This window comes from Candoia aspera, chromosome 2 (genome assembly GCF_035149785.1).
Source record: "Candoia aspera isolate rCanAsp1 chromosome 2, rCanAsp1.hap2, whole genome shotgun sequence".
Lineage (NCBI taxonomy): Eukaryota > Metazoa > Chordata > Lepidosauria > Squamata > Boidae > Candoia > Candoia aspera.
In genome coordinates this window covers 78,180,413-78,203,868 of record NC_086154.1, presented here as the reverse complement: position 1 = coordinate 78,203,868, position 23,456 = coordinate 78,180,413, and the positions used below count along the sequence as shown (strand labels likewise).

Sequence of the window (23,456 nt, the reverse complement as noted above, 5' to 3'; positions counted from 1 at the left end):
CCTTGAATCAGCTTTTTAGTATTTTCATACTATCCAGCTCAAAACTGATTCCTGATAGTTTACATAGAATTGAAAAACAAAAATATCAAAAGAAGATAAACAACTAAATACAATGCAGATGAGCATCTACACTGTTAAATCCAAATTCAGCCCCCAAATGTCTGCTCAAACAAGACAGCCTTCCACAAGCTGGTTAAGGCAGACAAGGAGAGTTCTGGGGGCATCTCAGGGACAAGATGCTCCATACTATGACACCCACAACAGAGGGCTGCTTACAGACCCATCCCTTTGTGGTCATATAGGGAGAGGAACCTAAGCATACAAGTTTCTATTATTATTGCTATTATTAATTCCATCCTTGCATATGTGCATTGACTGGGCAGATTTCACCTAAAGAAGGAATCCCTAAGGTACTCTAGAGGCAAGCTACATAGGACTTTGTAGGGCAAAAACAGAACTTTGAATTGGATTCAGAAGCCAATTGGTAATCCATGCAGTAACCAGAGTATAAATGTAGCACAATCTAATATCTGTAAACCCTTTCTTCCTAGAATTAAAAAGAATAGGGGTAGAACTAAAATAGTGCAGACATATATTAAGCTATATACATATTTAAGGTTGACTAGAGCTGAAAGTTGGAATTCAGAAAAAAATTGTACTTTTGAAACATTTGAAAAATGTTTATCGATAGGGCAACATAGAAATTTCAAGATAAGCCAGTGACTCAATGATAACTTACAAACTATGTCAGCAATAAACAGAGTACAGGTTCACTATACTAAGACTTACAACATAGTGTTACTATTAGCAAGAGTGTATGTTTGTGGAAGGTAAGACTCCTGAAATAGCTCCTTTTGACAACCCTGAAGAAATAATACTTTTATTTTTTTATAACAATTTTATTAAAGTTTACAGTTACAAAGATAAAAGACTAATACAAACTAAAAAAGTAAAAAAGAATAGAACAGAAAAAAATAATATAGTAAGGAAAAAGAAAAATATATAATGAAATGACTTCCCCCTTCATCAGAAGTACAAACAATTTCAGTAGTTTATCATCTCTGAGAATACAACAAAAGATAATCTCTTTTAAATCCAGTTTGTCTATGATAGATAGAATCTATTTTAAGACAATCTTAAGATTTTCTGAGTCCATTGTTCCCAAATATCCTTGAATTCATCCAAAGTTAAAATATTTTTGTTTTCCTTTAATTACAATCTTTAGATCTTTCTGGTTCCCTCTAGTATCCAACCTTCAAAGTCCCATCTTAATCATTTTTTTTTCTAAACGAGTATTTTCCCATGGGAAGGTTTCTTATAATTAATTTCAAAATTATTTCAAATCCCTCTGGACCCTTAATCAATTTATCACTTTCTGAAATCAAGATTCTAATCACCCTTTTACTGATCCCCATCAATTTTTTTTTTAAAGTCCTTAATCTTGCACTTCTTTCTCCAAGGATTGAATGAGACTCACCCAGTGAATGTTGCCGATCTGAAGATTCTTAATAGTTAAAAAGCAATTAAAAAGCAATTCCAAAAGTGATTAAGAAATGAGGCTTGACTGAGCTTTTTGTTCATACAGGCTACGTTAACAGCTGTGAACTTGATAGAACTCCCTTGACTCCCGGCCACTCCACTCATGAGCCCACCACAAAACTTTGGTTCCTGCAGTCTACTCACGAGGAGCAGCTGTCTGGAGTGTGTGTGGGCGATCTCTCCTTTTTTCTGGAGAGATTAAAAGCAGATAGAATTCGCCTTCTGGTCAGTTACTTCTGCTGCAATGCTGTCCCTGGTCAGCTTGCCATGTCCTCCCTGGAAGTGGCAAGAAATAATGCTTTTAGACAGATGTAAAATCTTTTTCTAATGAAGCAGCAATGCTACTTGCAAATTTTATGTTATGTCAATATCTATGTAGCTAGAACTGCAGCTATAGAAATAGTTGGAAAATGCAAACTCTAAAGCTGATACCAAATTAACACTAAACCAATAAACAACTTTGTGCTGAACATGCACAAGTATTTATGTGTCACAACTTGGTATAAGGTTATGATGCTTTCCCAGCCCGTAACAGAAATAGCTAATCCGAAATAGGTAATGCTCAACAGTATTAACTCAGAAATGTATTTTCCTTTACCCATGTTGAGACGCTGACTTTGAAAGAAACAGCAAACCTCGCTCTGGTCTATACAAAGGAAGAGTTGTCCACTGGAAGCACCATAACAGTGTTTAGCTGTACAGAGAACTAAGCTGGTGGTTAAAAATGCTTTGCCACATTATGAGTGAATGGCAGTGTGTTCTTTTGGTTTCTAGACAGGACCTCTGCCTGATGAAGAACTCTAACTTATTCATGGGAGAGACTCCAGAGCTATTTTTACACTATTCATGACGATTATTCTGATGACTAAAGAGCTGGTTGGGAGTCCTGTGAGACTGGTAGGTAATTACTTGGGTGCTTTATTAATAGCAATAGTTGCTTATTTAATGAGCCTTCCTGGCTGCAGCTACTACTTTCTCAAGAGCTGTGAGCCCAGAAGGACCCACAAATTGAGTACAGGTAGTCCTCGCTTAACAAAGGTAATTGGGACCAGAATTTCCATTCCTAAGTGATGCAGTTGTAAAGCATGATGTCACATGACCACATCTTTTAGCAACAGAAATCCCAGAAGTCCCCGTTGCCATTGTTAAGCAAAAATTTCAGCTTGTTAAGTGAGGACCTCATGTGACTACGACTTCGAACTTCCTGCTGGCTTCCCACAAGCAAAGTCAATGGAGAAGGCAGCTAGAAGTTGCAAGTCCTGGGCAGCTTGCAAGCAGGCTGGAGGGTAGGTGAATACTATGAAGAGAGGCGGGGGGTGCAGTGCCACACAAGTGCATGTGGGTTGGGGAGGGGTTGCTACAGCACCATGTGAGTGTGTGTGGGCTGGGGAGGGGTTTCTGTGTGTGCAGGCTGGCAGGGCCGCAACTAGGGGCAAGTGGGGCATGTGCCCCGGGCGCCACGCTGGGGGGGCACCAAAATGCTGGGGGAGTGCCAAAATGGACGTGGAATCTGTTTGCCCTGGGTGACACACACCCTAGTTGCGGCCCTGCAGGCTGGGGAGGGTCTGCTGCAGCGTGAGTACGTCGCAGAGTACAAGATCCCTGGGATATTGTATTCCGAAGGGAGATCCTCAGGAGAAATAGCAAGAGCGACTTGCAGTCTTCCCTACTGGCTTCCCCATTGACTTTGCTTGTGGGAAGCTGTCAGGGAAGGTAACAAACAACAATCATGTGACTGAGACACTGCAACTGTCATAAGTGTGAGCCAGTTGTCAAGCACCTGGATCATGATCACGTGAATGCGGGGGTGGTGTGATGGCCGGAATTTCGAGGACCAGTCATAAGTACCACTTGTTCAGTGCTGTCACAACTTGGGTTGCTGAATGAGTGGTTGTTAACTGAGGACTCTTTGTACCAGTCCCAACTGGGAAAGTGCAACTCCATCCAGAACTAAAGTTGACAATTCCTGGAAACAGTTCATGCCATGAACACACAGCCACTCAATCTAGAGATTGGCTAGGGATTTGAATATACAACTGGGTATCTTTGGCATATTGATGATACCTGACCCAACACCCACTCTTGCACTTTCACTGCTAGGCAGCTGGACCACAAACTTGAATTGTACCCAGAAGCCAACTGGCAACAAATATGAACAGACCTGTTACATGAATCCTTGGAGTGCACACATCACTATCTGAGCTATTGCATTCTGGTCCAGCTGTAGCTTCTGTATGCTCTTCAAGGGCAGCCCAATGTAGAACATACTTCAATAGTCCAATGAAGAAGTGACTAAGGCCTGAGTGACAGTGAGTAATGCTTGTCATTCCAGGAAGTTTGAGATTAGTACACAAGATGTTTTGGCCACAGGTGTCACCTGCTCCTCAAGCTGGAACTATCAAGAAGACCCCCAAAATGCAAACTACCTGCCCAGGAGAGTTAACAATGGAACCTCTTGGTCAGTATCACATATTTGGCCAGAAGTTGAGATATACAGTTGGGTAGCATCAGCATGCCGGTGAAACCTGGCCCCATGCCAATAGCTGATCTCATCAGTGGTTTCATGTACAGTTGATGTTGAATTGGAGAATGTCAAGCTCTGCAGCATCTCCCAATTAAAAATCGAGGATTTGATCTCTCCCCCGATTGGAACCCTTCCTTCAGAAAGGACAACCAGTATAATAGAGTGCTCCCTGCTTCTAGTCTTGGAGATGATTCAGAAGGATATCATGCCACTGAAATATCAAGCAGAACCAGAAAATTTGTACTATTCCTATAAGTGCAATCAGTGCTGTCTCTCTGCTGAACATGGGCCTGAAACTGGATGGAAACAGGTCCTTCATTTCCTCCAAGGTGGTCTACGGGTGTAGTCCAGCCACTTTCTTCACAGAAAGAATTATTGGAGATAAGTCAAGTATAACTGGATCAAATGATGGCATATCACCACTTTCAGAGAAGGGGGTAATGTGTCCTCTCCCAAGAACACATTTACTATTGCACCAACCTAGTTCCCCATCAACTGACTGCTGGTAGCAAGGAGTTCTGGTGATGGTGAGGTTAGCTGACAAGTTACACAACATTCAAAAGTGAATATATTTAAGGGATATATCTTTTCTAGAAACAAATTCACTCAGAAGATGAAGAGTGGAACATCACCTGTGGAATTTATCATTTTCACAGAGCTACAAAAGCTATGACAACCCTATTTATTGGAAGTTCTAGAATATAAATGTAAAAAAAAACCCAACCACTTTTTCCTGTGTGAAAGAGCTGATCTTTGGTGCTGTGACTTGCAAAATAGGGAACACCCTTTAGCCTGATGAGCTAATTGCTTGCTGGGAACTGTAATCCTTGACTTATTAGGAAGCAGGAAGTTCTTCCCAACCTGTTATCAATCTGAGCCAAGCACTTGAGAAAACTGCATAATACAATTATTGCCAAAAGAGACTCTTTAAAGTGCATTTTGGAGGAGGGGCTTTCTGCAGGAGTTTCTGCAGATCAGTTGAGGGGTACTCAGTGTGCAAAGGCATTTAGTGCAGAATTCTAACACAACTACATGTAACAGAAATAGCTGAATTAGTTACTTGTTTTGCAAGCAGAAAGGGATTTAAGTTCCATCCTAAATGTGGCTCAGTTTCATACTCTGCAGTGGGTGGGGACCACATGAATTGTAGTCCGATGCAATGGAAATGGAGTAGATTAGTAGTCAAACCTCTTAATAGTAGCCTTCCTCATTGGTGCTCTCTAGATGCCTTGGACTTCAATTGCTGGAAGGGAACCAGCACGATCTTTGGGGTTCAAAATTCTCAGAGTTGAAGTCCAATATAGATGAAAGACAACAAATTGAGGAAGTTGGTTTAAGAGGAAATGGTCATTAGTCCATTTTAATGATGGGGGAATGTTGTGCCATATACTGTGACATACTATGAATGTCTACACAAAAAGAAGCCCCATTAAGCTCAACTGCATTTACTTCCAAGATATTGACCACAGGATGCTTACTTAGTAGTACTGAATTCCATGGAATTACTTCTGTGCATACATGTGTAGGCATGTGTTCAAGGGCAATGGTCTTGTGCACATTAAACTAGAATGTGCTTCATGATTGAAGTTTTCCTTTGTAATTTAAATTAATACTATCACCATTTGCTGTGGATATTGGCAGTGTTGCAAAGGAAATACAGACGGAGTTAATAGAACTTCAGTGTGACACCATTCTGAAGCAAAAGGATATGAAAATATTTCTACAAGTTTCTTCCCCAAAAAGATCCTTCAAGTTACTTATTGCTTCCACAAGAATCCTAGCAATATTCAGATGTACATGTGCATGTGCAGTTTTTTTCTCATCTATAATAATTAATACATGTGTAATGAAGTCAGAACTGACTGATGAACACTTGCAAGCAACAATGAGATTGGTTTTTGTGAGAGTAAGGAACATGACCTTGATAGAGACAGGTGAGACCTGTTACCAAAGGAAAAACATAGCTTAAGTTGGAAACAAGCAGAAACAGGTCAGACAGACACTGCCCTAATTCACATGGATATATGAAGGGGAGGAGGTTCAGCATAATCAGAGTTGCAAGACTATGTTATAATAACCACTCCCAGTAAAAGTAGTCTTAGCTTTCCTGTGGAGTTGACTCCTGGTCTGGACTACCTAGCTGGCAATTTTGTATCAGGATATAAAACCAAATTTTAGTTTCTGGTTAATGAAGAATGCTAGATAAGATAAATGGCCAAAGGGAATGCTGAATTAGTAGCTCCATTTCATAATTTTTTAAAAAAATTAAAACCAAAATGGTTTTGTCATACTTTTCATTTTCATTGACTCACTACAGACTTTCCTATCAATGTATGAATAGACCAGTGTTGCAGCCCTAAGGCTAATGAAGCAGTCCTCATGTGGCCCTCTTGATAATTTGAGACTAAGACCTGTTTCATAACATTGTGGCAATGTTGCTTATAGAAAAAGATACACTTCAAAAATAGGTTGCATTTAAATACCAATCATTTTCCTAAATATTTTTTTTCTTTTTTGGCACATACTGAAATTTCTGTCCTGAAAGTTTTTGTTTCCGAATCAATGAAATCCAATTTTATATATATTTTTATACTATAATTTAGCAAACATTGATCACCACATCAATTTACTGAGCATTCAAACTATATAAAGATGGTATTGGGGAAGGTTGTCAAGTGCAAGTAACTACACAGTTATTTCCACAGTCCCAGTGTAAGATAATATCTACTTTTTTTGTTGTTAAGGAGTAACTTTGGTGTATGAGGAAATTATTCTATGATGTAAAAGCAGTGTTGATGCCATCTGCAGTTTTAGGATTGCAGGGTGATGTCGGATTGATGTTGATAATATTCAGAGTTTTAGTTTTATGCTCATTATTTTAAATTAATAGGTACTGGATTTGAGACTTGCTGGTGTGTGTGTAAATAAATTTGTGGTAACCTGTAGGGACCGCTACCAGCTTTATATAATGTGAAACCACAGCTGGGCCACATAATGCCTTTTTTCTTCCTTACCATTCTTGAGCTAAAGAGAGCTATCTTTATGGACTGCAAGAAGCCGAATCTCGGTGGAGTATGGTGGGTGAAGGAAAGGCATAGGTTTTCATTAATTTTTGCTCGGAACAAGTAGGATTTAAATAAACCAATAGGGTAACTTCGATCTATGTTGATTATGACATAAGAAAAACACTGCTACCTGCCCCTAGCACTACTCGGCATTATGAGATCCTCTTGATCAGAGACGGAGGGGAACGATCACCATGCAAGAGGGCGGACGAAGGTTGCCGTTAGTTGTTCCGCCTAGAGACTACGTTTTGTCCCCCGCTCCCGCAGGGTGAGATTAATGAACAGGGTTTGCTACAGGGTTAATAATATTGAACCATTCGTTTCTGCTTCGCAATTAAAATACTAATTGGGAAAAAGACGCGCTTTTTCACGAGGAAAAAAGTGATTTCCAATTTTTATTAAAACTCTTCGTGGGGTGGACATAAGGTTACCAAAACATTGCAAAGACAATAGCACAGAAGTCCACTTTGTTTCCTACGAGCTAGAATATCCGGGTTGCAGACAAAAGAACAGCCACCCCACCATTTTCCCACAGGCTTTCGTTGGCTTTGCAATGCACCGGAAGCGGAAGTACACCAAGAAGCCCTCATTGGGGCCAGACCTCTTGTGTCGGGCGTTTTGCCGGTGTTTTTGGGGAGAGCGGCCGGTCCCCCTCCCTTGCGAGGAGGATGCCCTTGTCCTCGCGCGGGTGGGGGCGGCTCCTCGGAGTGGTCTGGCTGCTTGGAATCCTTGCGGCAGGTAAAGAGGGCTTGGTTGCCATGGCAGTGGTGGGGAAGGAGCGAGTAACCTGAAGGAAAAGCTGCCTTTGTACGCACCTGCCGGTGCCAGCGGCCAGTTCAGCTGAGCGTGTGCCGTGACTTCTTGTTTCTTTCCTGGGTGGGGACAGAGGCAAAGGACCCCTTCCTCTGCTTCTCTCCGATGTCCAAGGACGATGCGGGTGGGGTGAACCAGATAGCAAAAGTTATTGTGCCAGTAGTCTAGTAATGCACCTTGTCACCGTTCTCAGATAATTCTGTCTTTCCATGGATTTCAGGTTCGATTGTTCTCTCTGTTACTGAAATAAAGGCTATTCCATTTGTTCTGCTGAAGAGTGAAAGTGTCTAATCAGGCGTCTCTTGCTCTATTTAAATGCTGTCAAATCATGCATTTAGGAGAGACTGTGCACAAAACTGGAAGCTTAGCAATTAAGGGTTAGTAAGGTAATTATAATTATGGCTGGATTCTCACTTTGAGCAGATTAAGGAGGATATGTGGTTATGCTCTATGAAATTTTAAATGTCTTATATGTATGCATGTATTTTTTTGTAGCAGAAACAGATGAAACTTCTGACCTGCTATCAGAACAGTTAAGTGAAACTTCCCTACCATTAACTCTGGAAAGCAGTTCTGTACAGTCAAGCGGTGATGGGCATAGGGAATTGGTACAGTATAGGACCGCAGAAATTGCTGATGCGATGATGAGCGGTAGCCTTATTGCAGACCATCAGGTTGTACTGTCAGTTATTCCAAGTGACACAAAGGACAGACATCTTTCTGAAGCAGACACTGGTACTTGTGATGCAGCAGCTGATGCTGAATGCACTATGAATAGCATGGCATCTACATCTCAGCAAGTGTCTCATGCACAAGAGCCAATAATACATCCACCAGTAGTGTTGGAAGCAGTGCATCCAGCAGCAGAGGACTCAAATAACACAGATGGTATGAAAACCCCAAAAGTGAATTGTGAAGAAAGAAATATTACAGGAATGACCAATTTCACATTACAAATTTTGAATATTTCCCAAGTAAGTAACAAGTATTCTGATGTACTTCTCCTTAAGCTAAAAGTTGGCAACTTTAGGCTGAGAACATTAGTCTTGTGTAAGTGTAGCTAAAGTAGAGTATGGATAGGAATAGAGCAAAAAATCTGTCTGTTTATGCTACTAGCTACTTGTTTAGCCTGCATACTGTTGAGTCTGTTTTATTCAAGTGTAATGCAATGGCAATATTTCTATTGATTTAAGGAGCTACTGAACTGGACTCAGGAGCTGAATTCACATAACTTGTCTGAAATGGTTATTCAATTAATTCCTATTCTGGGGTTACATAAAGCATTGAATTATATCTTAATCACATGACCTTTTTTTTTTTTTTTTTGCTAAGTCACAAAAAACACCAAAATTAAAACTAGCCCACAGGGTGTTACGTGAATGCAGCCCTTGAGTTTTTAACTTACTTGGATAAACATGTTATGTTAATTGAGCTAAGTCCTATCCTACTAATTTTTTATATAAATATTTTTATATTGTTTTCTTACCGTCAGCACTCTACAGAGCACAACACTGTGCAACTTGAGAGAGATAACCATGTAAAATGATCTTGAGAATAAAGATGGGGGGTTCTATTTTGCTTTTTCTGATTTTTTTTTCACCAATCTGAAGTCTGACTTGTAGTATTTCACTTACGCCAACTTTAGTCTAATCTCCTAGGAATGCATTGTTAGTTATTCCTAAAATGTTTAAGAAGAAAAATGTCTACAAAGGACACTACTTATTTCACAGAGTGCTTAATTAAAGTATCAAAACCAGCTTGGGTAATTTTGAAAAGGTATTAAATTAATGGAAGATAAAGGTATGAATTGCAACTTGTCTAGTAGCTGAATGCCATCTGAGATGTTGGAGGCAATATACTGTAGTTCTGCATACTGGTTGCTACTCCAAAGGCATTTGGTTGCCTTCTGTGTGAACAGACTACTGGATTTAGATGGCTTTTAATTTGATACAACACACTTCTTCTTATGTTCCATATTTGGATTTAACTTTTCATGGGTGCTATAGTCAGGTTGAAACCTATTATCTGTTCTTAATTTCTGGAGGATGCAGTTATAATAGCTGTCAATTTCAAAATGTGCGTCTTATCTGGAATTGTTGGCTGATAATATTCTGATTGAAAATAGAAATAGATTTTTATAGGAAAATAGGAAGCAATCATATTCAGTCTGACCATGTCCCTGCTTGGCATCACCTTTGCAGCATTTCAGGCATTTTTCCTGTCCTGCCAAGAGATGCCAGGCAATAAACTTGAATCAGATATGCATGCTCTATCACTGATACAGCATCTCAAGTTAAAATATTATCTATCCAATAAAACAAAAACCTGTTTTTCATGTAGCAAAATATTATTGGACCAGGTAGGCCAAAATAGCTCTAGTTTTCATGCAGCTGTTGAAATGGCCTTTAATTCTTGTCAGCTGATCCATTATTGAAACACAACAGAAATGCATACATATTGTATGGGAAAAAAACAGGCCTTTGTGTTATACATTTTTGCTTTTTTGATCTAGCCTTCTTGTACAATGGGATCTGCTGACTTGATAATTTTTGTTTTAAATTCATATATATTATTTTAGTAGTACTTTAGCAGCAATGTTTGTTCCCATATTAGGATTTGAAGGAATGTGGATTTCCTGTTATGAGTTACATATTCTTGAAAGCTATTGGCAAAATCAAACCAACACAGGATTTTATGGTGTTGATTGTGCCTATGCTATTGGAGGAAACTATTCAGTAATTGATATTTAAAATATTTAATAAGCTAGCTGGCTCATTTTATTTTTGAGATTAGGAAATTAAAACCCTCTAATTCATTCTAAGATCATCACGGAGAAAATCTATCTACATGGTTTCTAAGAGTTGACAATGACTTAATGGCATGTAATCATAATCAATTCATTCTGAGGTTATTGTTCAAATTCAAAATGTTTTATAATGGAATGGCCAGTTTCATCTTTCATGCAGAGATGCTTCACCACATTTCTGAATAGCACTTGTTTTTTAAAATTAAATTATTTTTTATCTCTATTTTAGGATTTAATGGAATTTTTAAATCCAAATGGCAGTGAGTGCACCTTGGTCTTATTTTATACCCCTTGGTGTCGCTTCTCTGCCAATTTGGCTCCTCATTTTAATTGTCTGCCTCGAGTGTTCCCAACACTACATTTCTTGGCCTTGGATGCCTCTCAGCACAGCAGGTAAATTTTATTCTCTTCTGAGTAATAATTGTTAAGTTTATCTTATATATTCCTAACATATGTGTTTAAAATATATGAGTACCTTCTGACCGTCAACTGAAAGTATTTTTCCCTGCTCCAGAACTCTTGTATTTCTTGTTACATAGTGGTTCTAGTTTAATAAAGAAGTAACTGGGACCCAGTTTTTATGAAGTTAAATGAGACAAAACTGATTCTTCAATTTTATCCATTGCAGTTTATCAACTCGGTTTGGAACTGTGGCTGTTCCTAACATCCTTCTTTTTCAAGGCGCTAAGCCAATGGCAAGATTTAACCATACAGATCGAACTCTGGAAACACTGAAAGCATTTATTTTTAATCAGACAGGTAAGATGAACTATGAATCTGGAGAGTTCATAGTCTGATGTAGTCCAATCTAACTCTAGTAAATACTTACCTTATTATCTCCAGGAACATTGTTGTTTTGTTCTTCAGTTAGGAAGGCACTGGGAAGCAGTTTTACCTTGATCAATATGTGAGATTTTAGGTGAATACAAAATAAGGCTGTAGTCCTAGATAGACAAATAATACTCTATTTCTGCCAGTCTTGGATCTGCTGAGGCATCCTGACATTCTCTCTCTTGTTTCTCGGTAGCCTTAGTTGGATAATATAACCATAACTCAGCATCAGAGGTCTAAATTAGTATACATATTATAATCTGGATATATGGTTATGTACACATCTTTCAGCTCTTCTGTGGTAGCAGGAGTTACTGTTTATGGTTCTCTGCATTATTTTGAGATTGCATATTTGCAGACTTAGTTGATGAGAGGAATGAATGCAAGAAAGGTATTTGTTGCTGTAGATGTTCCTCTTCATGTTAACAAGGAAAGAAACCAGACGTCCTGGGTTTTCCTTTATCCACAATAGAGGGTAAAGCAACCTCCGTCTTTATATGCTGTGGCAAATAATTGAGAAAGCGAAGACAGAAATAAACTTACCAAAATAAGCACTATTTTTCTTCACTGCCTCATGAAGAAGAGAAGAAATAAAGGGACTATTCCCTATGCTGATATGTTTTTAGACTAGGATGATTGTCTGTTTATTTTCTATCACTGATCTGAAGAGATAAAACAGGTTAATAAAGCTACATATTGGGGAAATTATGAAAATACAAGCCTTTTTGAGGCTGTAAGAGTTCTTATTTAAAGAATGAAATGGAAATAGAGCAGCTAACAAAGAATCACAATACGTAACAATAGTTTTAATTATTTTATTGGAAATATATTTTTAATTTAGTGAATAGATTTTTAAAGTATAATTAATGTTTTGGTAGATGATAATATGCTGAAGTCTAAATTTTAAAATAGAAAATGGAGGTTTATCCATGCAAATAGCTGTAGTATGATTTATGATGCTTCATCTTGCATCAAAGTAATAATTGGAATTTTATTTCAGGAATACAACCTAAGTCTGATGTGATGGTGAGCATGGAAGATCAAGCTGGTCCCCTGCCTAGCACACTGAGTAAAGGAATAGATTGGCTCCTCTTATTTTCTTTATTGTTTCTTATCAGTTTCATCATGTATGCTACTATTCGGACAGAGAGCATCCGTTGGTTAATACCTGGTCAAGATCAGGAGCATCAGGAGTGATACGTGATTTGAGTACTGTCTAACTTTAAAATAAGTTCATAAACTTGTACAATGGATCAATTTCTCTACGTCTTGTGAACTGGAGCCCTGTTATGTTAAGCACATATTAAAAATGACACAGCATCATTCAGAAGAAATTACTTAACATACAACAAACTGTATGTAAGAGAAAACTGTAGCTGGTTAATTAAATGGTGATGGGGCAGTTTTACCCTGTAGAATCTATATTCTGTAGAATCCATTTTTTTAATGGAAAATCAAGTTTTTTTTTAAGTGGCCTGATAATCTTGATAGAGTGAACAGATCAGTTTCTTATTGTAGAAATTCTCACAAACCTTGAAAATAATTGCAGTTGCATAAGATTGTAATATGAAAATAATAGATTTAAGTGTAAAATACTGGTTTTAGAAATCTCCTTAATCTTTCTTTCCTCAGCTTTAATGGGATATGTTCTTGAAAATTTAATGCCATTGGATAAATCTAGAAGTTACTGCTACCTTCACATTTGGTGCTTTGATCACAGTACTTGATTAAAATTGTTACAATTAAGAAAACATTTAATAGTTCCTAATATGCATGTAATTTATATTGGAGACTAAGACATACAGTTTAGTATTTTAAAAGGACATAAAACAATGCATGCAATAGGATGGAAAGAGGACATACAATTTCATGAATAGTAGTGTTAAATTAAGTATGAGTGTAAATGTATGCATCATTACATGGGCACTGCCTTTTTCAATGGTATGTTTTTTTGTTTTGATGCTTGTATTTGTAAGAGTTTGAATCAACAGAAATTAAAAGTATAACCTATAGCATGGATAGCGATGGCACTGTGGCTACATTAAATACAGCTGGATTTTTAGAGCTGTTGTATCATAATAAAGCCATTCATGGTAGAATATTTCACCTTTTAAAAGCTTCATTGGAAAACTGCATAACAGACCAATATAAAATACTACAGATGTGTACAACATACAGAAAATGGAATGAAAAGTGGTTCAATTAAGATCTGGAAGAGATGATACAAAGGTACCTTCTTCTCTTCTTGCATTTGATAACTGAAGTGGGTGTTTCCTCAAAGCTGAATATTTTTGTACAAGTACCACAGAACATGAACTGAGAGCGGTAGACGGTTTGTAAAACGCTGATTACTGTCTCCTTGCGCTCCTCCAGAGATTACTCTGTTATTTCCTAACTCAGCATTTAGTAGAAACAGATCCGATTACTGGATAAATTATACTTTCCTTGCTTCAAACAATGCTACTTCCCATCCTATGATAGAAGAGGAAAGGCTTATTTCTTTCCTTACAAGTTCAGTAGAAATGCCACCTGTGGCTGCTGCCGCCTGGGGTGATAAATTGCTGAGGGAGGTGCCAACTGATTCCCCGCAACTAAACGTTAGGATCCAAAGGGATGCAGGCGCTTTTCAATCCCCGTACAGCTCTGAGAAAACCCAAGCGCTGCAGCCTTTGGTCTAATTAATGAAAGGTGTTAATTTTGGGCCACCCGACGGGAGCCGGGAAAGGCTCAAAACGCTTGCGTTCCCTCGGGGAGAACCAGGGTCCGCCGCGCCTACGGGACCCAGCCTCGGGGGCAGGGCCGCAACTAAGGTCTGTGTCACCCGGGGCAAACATGGATTCCGCACTCATTCCCCCCAATGCTCATTTAGGCGCCCCACCAGCGCGGCGCCCGGGATACATGCCCCGGTTGCCCCCCCAGTTGCAGCCCTGCTCGGGGGTATCGACTTGCCCCAAACAGGAAAAAGCTGCGCAGGTTTCGGCGCAGACAAGCTCCCCCTGGCGGCCGCCAGGGCTCTGTGACGGCCGCGGCGCAGGCGCTCGCTGAAGGGGGCGGAGATGGCCGGAGCCATGCTGAACCCCCGCGGGTCAGGGTTGAGGTGGCTGCTGCTGCGAGGGCGACTGGTGGCTGCGGGAGGACGGGGCTGCGGTGGCGGCAGGAGCAACTTCTCCGCTATGGTGAGCGGCTGAGCAGCAAAGAAGAAGCGAGTTGACAGATGGGGGGGCGGGTCGGGATTGTTCTCCCCCTGTTCCGCGTAAATTGTGATCTGGTGACCTTTGCTCATACTGGTTTGCTTTCTTTTAAGCTCTTAACTGCGATTTTAAGCTCTTTCAAGGACGGTTTAGGGGAGGCTGACTTGGAAATCCGTATTTGGGCCTCTCGGCTCTTTTACACAGGAGAGGCTCAAAGGGAATGTTAATGTTCCTCGCTCCTGTAATTCGAAGATCAAGTTTGCAATTGGCGCTTTCCCTTTTTCATCCTGACTTTTACGGATCTTCCTACAGGAGGCTCGTTACAGTACATCAAACCTGGGTCTGGATGGGACTGCTTCAGATTTGGGGCAGGAGGTTCCTATATGAGTACAGCCAGGAGTAGCTGGCCCAGTTACCTTAAGAATTATTTTATCAGCCTGGTTGTTTGATATGCTTTCAGGTCCTACTCATATGCCTCCTGATGAAACGATTCAGTCGTTGGGCGATGGGTAGTGTACAAATTTAATAAATAATAATAATGATTATATTGATGAGCAGGAGAGACAAGCCCTTCTTGAGGATGTCTCCAAAGTAGTCAAACTACCTGTAGGTGACTTACAGTTGGTTGCTTCAGTGTAGCACTGTGAAGACCCTGTGAGGTGCCTAAGTATGAAAACTGGCTGGGTGACTTTGGGCCAGATTCTCTCAGCCCAACCCACCTCACAGGGTTGTTGTGCAGAAAATAGGAGGCGGGAATATAAGTAGGTTTGCCAGTTATCTATAAAAAAGGCAGGATAAAAATATCATCTTCACAAAGTCTTCCTGTGCTGGCTTGCATGGCTCCCAACATTTCTCTGCTTGGTATATGTGATCCTATTTGATCTTGCAACAGTTTTCATAGGGATAATCATATTTCATAGGGATAATCATATTTTGTGGAAAATGGTCCACAGAAAATTATGACAATATTTTAATTTTTAAGTGCCAGATTGGTTCTTTTTTCCTTGTGGATGTTGTACATTGGTTAATGAAGGCTTGGCCTGAAAAGCAGGCCACTACTAATATAATAACTACTTGTAACAGTGGCTTCTCATCTGATGGTGGCTTCTCATCTGATGGTCAGTTTCCCCACAATCAAGTGACTACTAGTTGTTTTGATTATTATGTGTTGACTAGGCAACTATGAATCTGCTCTGCTTCGGGAAGCCATTGAGAATTTGTTCACATAGTTATCTAGTGCTTGTTTATTCAGAATTAAATCCCACTAAGAGCTATCTCTCAAGTAAGCATCCATGGCAATGCACACAATTCTTTGGAACCTAGTAAGTCCTAAATATATATATATATATATATATATATATATATATATATATATATATATATATATTTCTGAATAACACTATCTAGGAATAGCTTATATATGTCTACATTCTTATGAATCACATCTTAAGCAGTCTGCCTGTTAGATGGATGCAGCATGCCCACATGTTAAAATTTTGTGGCCATATAATTTGCATATTTATCTAAAATGTAATTTAAGTAATGTAATGTAATCAAGATGGATTTTTTTGTTCATTCAGTACATTGTTCCTTGTATGTTACACACACAAAAGACCTATATAATTGCCTTATCAGGCATTCTGAAAGGAAGAGGGCACACCACATAAAGTGATGAACTTTAACTGGAGTGCACAGATGTTGCATGCTCCAGTTTTCTGAACACCTGAGTGGAAATAATGAAGTTGCAATATGACACAGTGTTTGCAGATTAATGGCACAATAGTTACTTTAAGTAACCTTGAATTCAGGTACAAATTGCAAGCCTATCTATATCAGCTGGCAGACAAGCAGTGCATTAGTACTGAAATTCAAGGAATGTAGTTCAGGCATACACTGAATAGTAGACATTGAAATAATGACAATGTTGGAAACTATTAATAATAGTACAGGATAGCTAATGTATAAAACCGAGAGTCTCTAGTAAATTTTCTCATGTATATCCTCACAGAACTCAGAGTGATATAAATAATAGTCTGTTTTGCTCTCAAATCATTTCAGGTATGTTGGAGTAAGGCAGTGATTGATCCTGGTTCCAGAATTGCTAATGGAAACTATTGTTTTCTGCTGACTCAGGGATAAGAGGACAGAACTATAACTTGGTATTAGGAAAGGCTCAGAAGGAGTTCATAGTTTATAGTATTAAGAGAAACAAAATAATAGAATGAACAAAATCAGGCACATAATTAGGGATTTGTATCAAGAGAGACATATTAATTATGAATAATAAGTTGATGAGCAACATATTTCTTCCACTAATTCTCTTCAGTGCATCTGCCTCTGAAAGATGTGGGATTTATACTGTACATAGTAGGCTTGTATTGTGAAAGTTTAGATAATTTAGCACAGAGTACAAAGTTCAGCATTTTGAAACCTTCAGCTTTCTCTTTTTCTGAAAAAAATAAATGGATAATTATATAATGTGCCTAATTAATGCTGTGTACATAATATAACATCTCTAACATCAGATTTTCTTATTATTTCAAACAATATTGTTCAGGATATATGTAGTCTACTGCATACAGAAATCTGAGAACCATAAAGTTAGGATTAGCTTTTTAATGTTGAGTTTCTGTTCCACTAGATATCAAATATAATCTGATCCCCAGTTTGGGAATTGTTAAAAATGACAGTGAAAATGTGGGATATAAATTTTAAGTAAAATAAAGTTGTCAGGGTTTGTGGATATTCTATTTTTGTATCTTGAATGAAATGATACCTCATGATACCTCTATGATTAAGAGTGCCAACAATCTAGTGTGGGATACTGATAAGGAATTATTTTTCTGCAACTATAGAAGCTTGAACTGTTTTAATACCACCACCACCCCCAGCTTTTTATGACAGATTTCTCTTAGCAGTACTTCTGATGCTTTTGCATTGCTGAAGTTCCCAATCAAATACAGGTAGTCCTCGCTTACTGATTGCAATTGGGACTGGCAACTCCATCGCTAAGCAGCATGGTTGTTAAGTGAAACATCACATGACCCCGCCAATGTATGATGCCAGTTCTGGCTGTGGTTTTTAAGCAAATCACTGGTTGCTACGTGCAACTTCACATGACCACGACTTGCGACTTCCTGATGGCTTCCCCATTGACTTTGCTTGTTAGAAGCGGGCTGTGAAGGTCGCAAATAGTGATCACGTGGTCCTGGGATGCTGTGACCATCATAAATGTGCACCAGTTACCAAGTGCCCGAATTGTAATCACTTGACTGTGGGGATGCTGCAATGACTGCATCTTCAAGGAACAGTCATAAGTTTTCCTTTTCAGTGCTGTCATAACTTTGAATGGTTGCTGAATGAGTAGTTGGTAAGCGAGGACTACTTGTACAATTAATGCTGCTTAAAAATAATTGAATGATGATTGAATTAGCAAAACTGAAATTTGGTAAAGCACAATTGGGCAAAATGTTAGATTGCAATTCTCCTAATCGCTGTCAGTATACATGTTGACCAAGGCTAAAGAGAGCACAACTTCCACATTTAGAAGGCAACATATTACCTGTCCTTATGAAGATCAAAAAAAAGTTTGGGTCTAAGGCTCACAGTATAAATTTGGTGGTTGTGAACTCTAAAAAAAACGCATGGGTTATTTGAACTGTTAATCTGAGTTACATCTTTCAAACTGACAAAATTTCATCTGTGATCTTACTGTATATCATATTCCAAATTATCCATTCTTAAAGAGAAAACATTGCTTTCTTATTTCACAGGGGATTTGTGAAATATATCTCATTAATGACTTCTAGCAATGTGTAGGAGAAAACTTTCAAATAAGCATAGACCCAAAATAGTTTGACATGGTTTTCCAGGAAAGAATTGCTAAAGAGGAAATGGAAATTTCTACAACATAAAAAAGGAATGGTGAGTGGACAGTGAAATGTCAACAATTAACAAACAGCCATACTTGACCTATGATCTGTGATTGCATCCTACCACATAACTGGTTAAAGATGGTAAGTAAATAAAAGTAGACTTTTGAAGTCATCCAAGAAAAGTAAAAGATGTCCATGGGCCAATTGATTCTGTCTCCATTATCAGTTACTCATGTAGAATTAGTAGTTAATATTAAGTGGTGTTCAGACAACATGTCTGGAAAAATTGAAAATAGATAGTGGCCATGTCTTCCTGTCTTAATTATCTCTAAGCTTTTAACAATTTATTATCCTTATTGTTCTCTCTACTTGTTTACCCCTCACTGAAAGTGATAATGTATAATATTATTTATATGCAGTATAAACACATGGACTAAGTTAAAATCAGTCAAACCACAAAAAACCCCTATGCCCCAATAGAAGTACTTTTCTTCCTAAAGATAAATAGGCATTATTTTCTTAAAATAAATACTAGTATTTCAGCAGCATCTAACGTTAACAGCATTTACATTATATACTAATTATTAATAAGATAGATATATGATTCATCACTCATTTTCAGACTATAAGCTTGTTGATTATTATTGTTAATCTTTTAATATGCAGTTGATTTGTTTAATAGTAAAGTATTAGTATTTTATTCATGTATTTTATTCAATAGTATTTTAATCATGTAAAAATCATTGAGTCTTTTAACTTTGCAAATATAATATGGAGAAGCTTTTCTGTTGCATCTTGGTAACTCATGACATACTACTTTTTAAACTGATTGTTTCATGCTGAATTCCAGTTATTGGTAAATAATAATAGCAAATATAAATATTATATTTGCGATATCTGTATTATATAATTAGTGAAAGTATTATTGATTATTAATTACACAAATATCTTCTCAATAAGGTTAACTGAAGTATTTACTTGTTGGTATATAATTGTTAACTGCTGCTTTCTTTTTTATTATACTATTTATTATACGATTATAGTATTCCTTTTTTTGCTTATATAATTATGTCATATTTATATTTAACATATCTATTTTCTGTCTAGAATGTTTAAATTTCTCCCCCCCCAATAAATACTTAAATTTGAAATACAGTGTCACCTAGTGGACAAAATGATCTTTGTGTATAACAAGTGTAATTATTCAAGTTCACAGGATTTGGGTTTCAAAAATTTTCTACTTTACAAATATATCTGAAGTTTCAATTGAATTTCAGAGGTTTGTCATGAAAATAAATTTAATTTGGTTTATTTGAAATGTTTAACTTGTTTGAATGCCAATTTGTCCTGAAATACTGCTGTTAGTTTTTCTTTTCCATTACGAAATTGATTGATAGGAGGTTTATTTACTGTTTTATTGTTAATAAATTGTAGAAACAGAAGGTAGTGGATTATGTAAAATGAAATGTTAAAAATCAGAATACACATTAAATCGATGTTTGGAGCAAGACTACTCCAAACATCCTTCTTAAATCATTTTTTAGGATTCATGACTAAATATGAATTCCAGTTTGTTTTTTCATTTAATTTTTAATGATATTAAATACCCTAATCCTTTTTTTTTTGAAATGTTTACTTTGACTTCCCAAAACCAGGTCAGAATAAAAGATTCTTCTGCAATTTTATTCACCTCAGAAGTGAATCCCAGCAGGCCCCCTCTTTTTCTCTCTTTCTGTGTCTGTAGAATTGCAGACAATGAGTTCTGCCACCCATAATCTATCCCATGTGCAAAGGATCCCTGAAGAAATGCACTTCTTTTGCTGATCATTGTTTTTATCCTGCATGACTCCCAAGCACACTTAATTGTTTTTGCTAAGAAATCACTCTTTGCATGTGCTTCTTGTCAAAGATGTACAAGGAGTACTTTCAGCCATCGCTCAGTTCCAGCTACCCAGTAGCTGAGAAGAAAATGGCAGCCCAACCTGTCTATCAAATTTCAGATTTCTCTCTGAATATGCCTTTTAGTTTTACATGGGTGCTGCCTTTTGCTTATATAAGGGCAGGCATTTCCCCTGCATATGAAAATGGAACATGAGATAATATCCCCATTTGTATAAAGGCATTGTGTTAGGCTCTGTGGATTTATGACTTAATATTGTTAATTGCTTGAGTTTCAGTATTACAAAGATAAGAGAATTATGAGGCATAAAACAGCCCAGCTACAGCTAATTTTCATTCAGCATTTCTCAATTAAGTCAATGTCTAAGCATACTTTTGCTAAAGTAATATTACAGTAATAATTTTGCTTCTCAGACATTCATTGAGCACCCTGAAATAGCTGAGAATTCTGTCAATGGAGTTTTTTTTTCCTTACTCGTTCTTAAATGAGGAAGAGATTTAACAAATATAATATAAGTAGTATTTGGTGGCTGTGCAAAAGTAATGCTTCAATCCCTCTTGTTTGTTTTTGAATTCTTTTCCCTTTGATGGTCCAGAAAATGTACTTTAGAAAATAAGATTTGGATATATCGGTGAGGGAAATTCCTGTTTAGAATTAAACATAATTAGATTAGCATCACCCTAAATTTAACAGTATTAATATTATGAGGAGGAGCCCATTCCTTTAACTATGGTTAAAAGATCTGAGAGATTAAACCTTATAAAATAATAGTATGTTTAGCGTCCTTACTATGATGAAGTAACTTTTGTCTATGAAAACGTTGTTGTTTATTCGTTTAGTTGCTTCCGACTCTTCGTGACTTTATGGACCAGCCCACTCCAGAGCTTCCTGTCGGTCGTCAACACCCCCAGCTCCCCCAGGGATGAATCTGTCACCTCTAGAATATCATCCATCCACCTTGCCCTTGGTCGGCCCCTCTTCCTTTTGCCCTCCACTCTCCCCAGCATCAGCATCTTCTCCAGGGTGTCCTGTCTTCTCATTATGTGGCCAAAGTATTTCAGGTTTGCCTTTAATATCGTTCCCTCAAGTGAGCAGTCTGGCTTTATTTCCTGGAGTACGGACTGGTTTGATCTTCTTGCAGTCCAAGGCACTCTCAGAATTTTCTTCCAACACCACAGTTCAAAAGCATCTATCTTCCTTTTCTCAGCCTTCCTTATGGTCCAGCTCTCGCAGCCATATGTTACTACGGGGAACACCATTGCTTTAACTATGCGGACGTTTGTTGTCAGTGTGATGTCTGCTCTTAACTATTTTATCGAGATTTGTCATTGCTCTTCTCCCAAGGATTAAGCGTCTTCTGATTTCCTGACTGCAGTCAGCATCTGCAGTAATCTTTGCACCTAGGAATACAAAGTCTTTCACTGCTTCTACATTTTCTCCCTCTATTTGCCAGTTATCAATCAAGCTGGTTGCCATAATCTTGGTTTTTTTGAGGTTTAGCTGCAAGCCAGCTTTTGCACTTTCTTCTTTCACCTTCATCATAAGGCTCCTCAGTTCCTCTTCGTTTTCAGCCATCAAAGTGGTATCATCTGCATATCTGAGATTGTTAATGTTTCTTCCAGCGATTTTAACTCCAGCCTTGGATTCCTCAAGCCCAGCATGTCGCATGATGTGTTCTGCTTACAAGTTGAATAGGTAGGGTGAGAGTATACATCCCTGCCGTACTCCTTTCCCAATCTTAAACCAGTCCGTTGTTCCGTGGTCTGTTCTTACTGTTGCTACTTAGTTGTTATACAGATTCTTCAGGAGGCAGACAAGATGATTTGGTATCCCCATACCACTAAGAACTTGCCACAATTTGTTATGGTCCACACAGTCAAAGACTTTAGAATAGTCGATAAAACAGAAATAGATGTTTTTCTGAAACTCCCTGGCTTCTTCCATTATCCAGCAGATATTGGCAATTTGGTCCCTAGTTCCTCTGCCTTTTCTAAACCCAGCTTGTACATCTGGCAATTCTCGCTCCATGAACTGCTGAAGTCTACCTTGCAGGATCTTGAGCATTACCTTACTGGCATGTGAAATGAGTGCCACTGTTCGATAGTTTGAACATTCTTTAGTGTTTCCCTTTTTGGTATGGGGATATAAGTTGATTTTTTCCAATCTGATGGCCATTCTTGTGTTTTCCAAATTTGCTGGCATATAGCATGCATTACCTTGACAGCATCATCTTGCAAGATTTTGAACAGTTCAGCTGGGATGCCATCGTCTCCTGCTGCCTTGTTATAAGCAATGCTTCTTAAGGCCCACTCAACCTCACTCTTCAGGATGTCTGGCTCTAGCTCACTGACCACACTGTCAAAGCTATCCCCAATATTGTTATCCTTCCTATACAGGTCTTCTGTATATTCTTGTCACCTTTTCTTGATCTCTTCTTCTTCTGTTAGGTCCTTGCCATCTTTGTTTTTGATCATGCCCATTTTTGCCTGGAATTTACCTCCAATGGTTCTAATTTTCTGGAAGAGGTCTCTTGTCCTTCCTATTCTATTGTCTTCTTCCACTTCCACGCATTGCTTGTTTAAAAATGATTCCTTATCTCTTCTGGCTAACCTCTGGAATTTTGCATTTAATTGGGCATATCTCCCCCTATCACTGTTGCCTTTTGCTTTCCTTCTTTCTTGGGCTACTTCTAGTGTCTCAGCAGACAGCCATTTTGCCTTCTTGGTTTTCTCTTTCTTTGGGATGTATTTTGTTGCCGCCTCCTGAACAGTGCTGCCTACTTCTGTCCATAGTTCTTCCGGGACCCTATCTACGAAGTCCAGTCCCTTAAATCTATTCTTCACCTCCATTGCATATTCCTTAGGAATATTAGTGAGCTCATATCTAGCTGATCTGTGGGTCTTCCCTAATCT

General features: G+C 38.3%; 2 protein-coding genes across 3 annotated transcripts in view; both read left to right on the top strand.

Annotated features, from left to right (window-relative positions):
• The first annotated feature begins 7,738 nt into the window (after positions 1 to 7,738).
• On the top strand, positions 7,739 to 13,590 carry TXNDC15 (thioredoxin domain containing 15). Its single transcript, XM_063292291.1, has 5 exons — positions 7,739 to 7,866; positions 8,437 to 8,915; positions 10,977 to 11,140; positions 11,376 to 11,506; positions 12,579 to 13,590. The coding sequence occupies exons 1-5, from the start codon at positions 7,797 to 7,799 to the stop codon at positions 12,773 to 12,775; spliced, it is 1,041 nt and encodes a 346-aa protein (XP_063148361.1). The 5' UTR covers positions 7,739 to 7,796; the 3' UTR covers positions 12,776 to 13,590.
• A 1,053-nt stretch (positions 13,591 to 14,643) lies between these two features.
• The window catches only part of PCBD2 (pterin-4 alpha-carbinolamine dehydratase 2), a 40,544-nt gene continuing 31,731 nt past the window's right edge, over positions 14,644 to 23,456 (top strand). The window contains exons 1-2 of one of the 2 annotated variants that reach the window (XM_063292308.1): positions 14,664 to 14,754; positions 18,642 to 18,785. In XM_063292308.1, the coding sequence (XP_063148378.1) occupies positions 18,744 to 18,785 (42 nt within the window). In that variant the 5' untranslated portion in view covers positions 14,664 to 14,754; positions 18,642 to 18,743. Of the gene's footprint in view, positions 14,755 to 18,641; positions 18,786 to 23,456 lie in introns of both variants that reach the window. The other variant, XM_063292307.1, reaches the window with a different exon arrangement.

Coding starts and splice junctions, on each gene's coding strand:
- TXNDC15 (XM_063292291.1), top strand. CDS start 7,797: ATGCCCTTGTCCTCGCGCGGGTGGGGGCGGCTCCTCGGAGTGGTCTGG. Junction 7,867..8,436: donor GCTTGGAATCCTTGCGGCAG/GTAAAGAGGGCT, acceptor ATTTTTTTGTAG/CAGAAACAGATGAAACTTCT. Junction 8,916..10,976: donor AAATTTTGAATATTTCCCAA/GTAAGTAACAAG, acceptor TCTCTATTTTAG/GATTTAATGGAATTTTTAAA.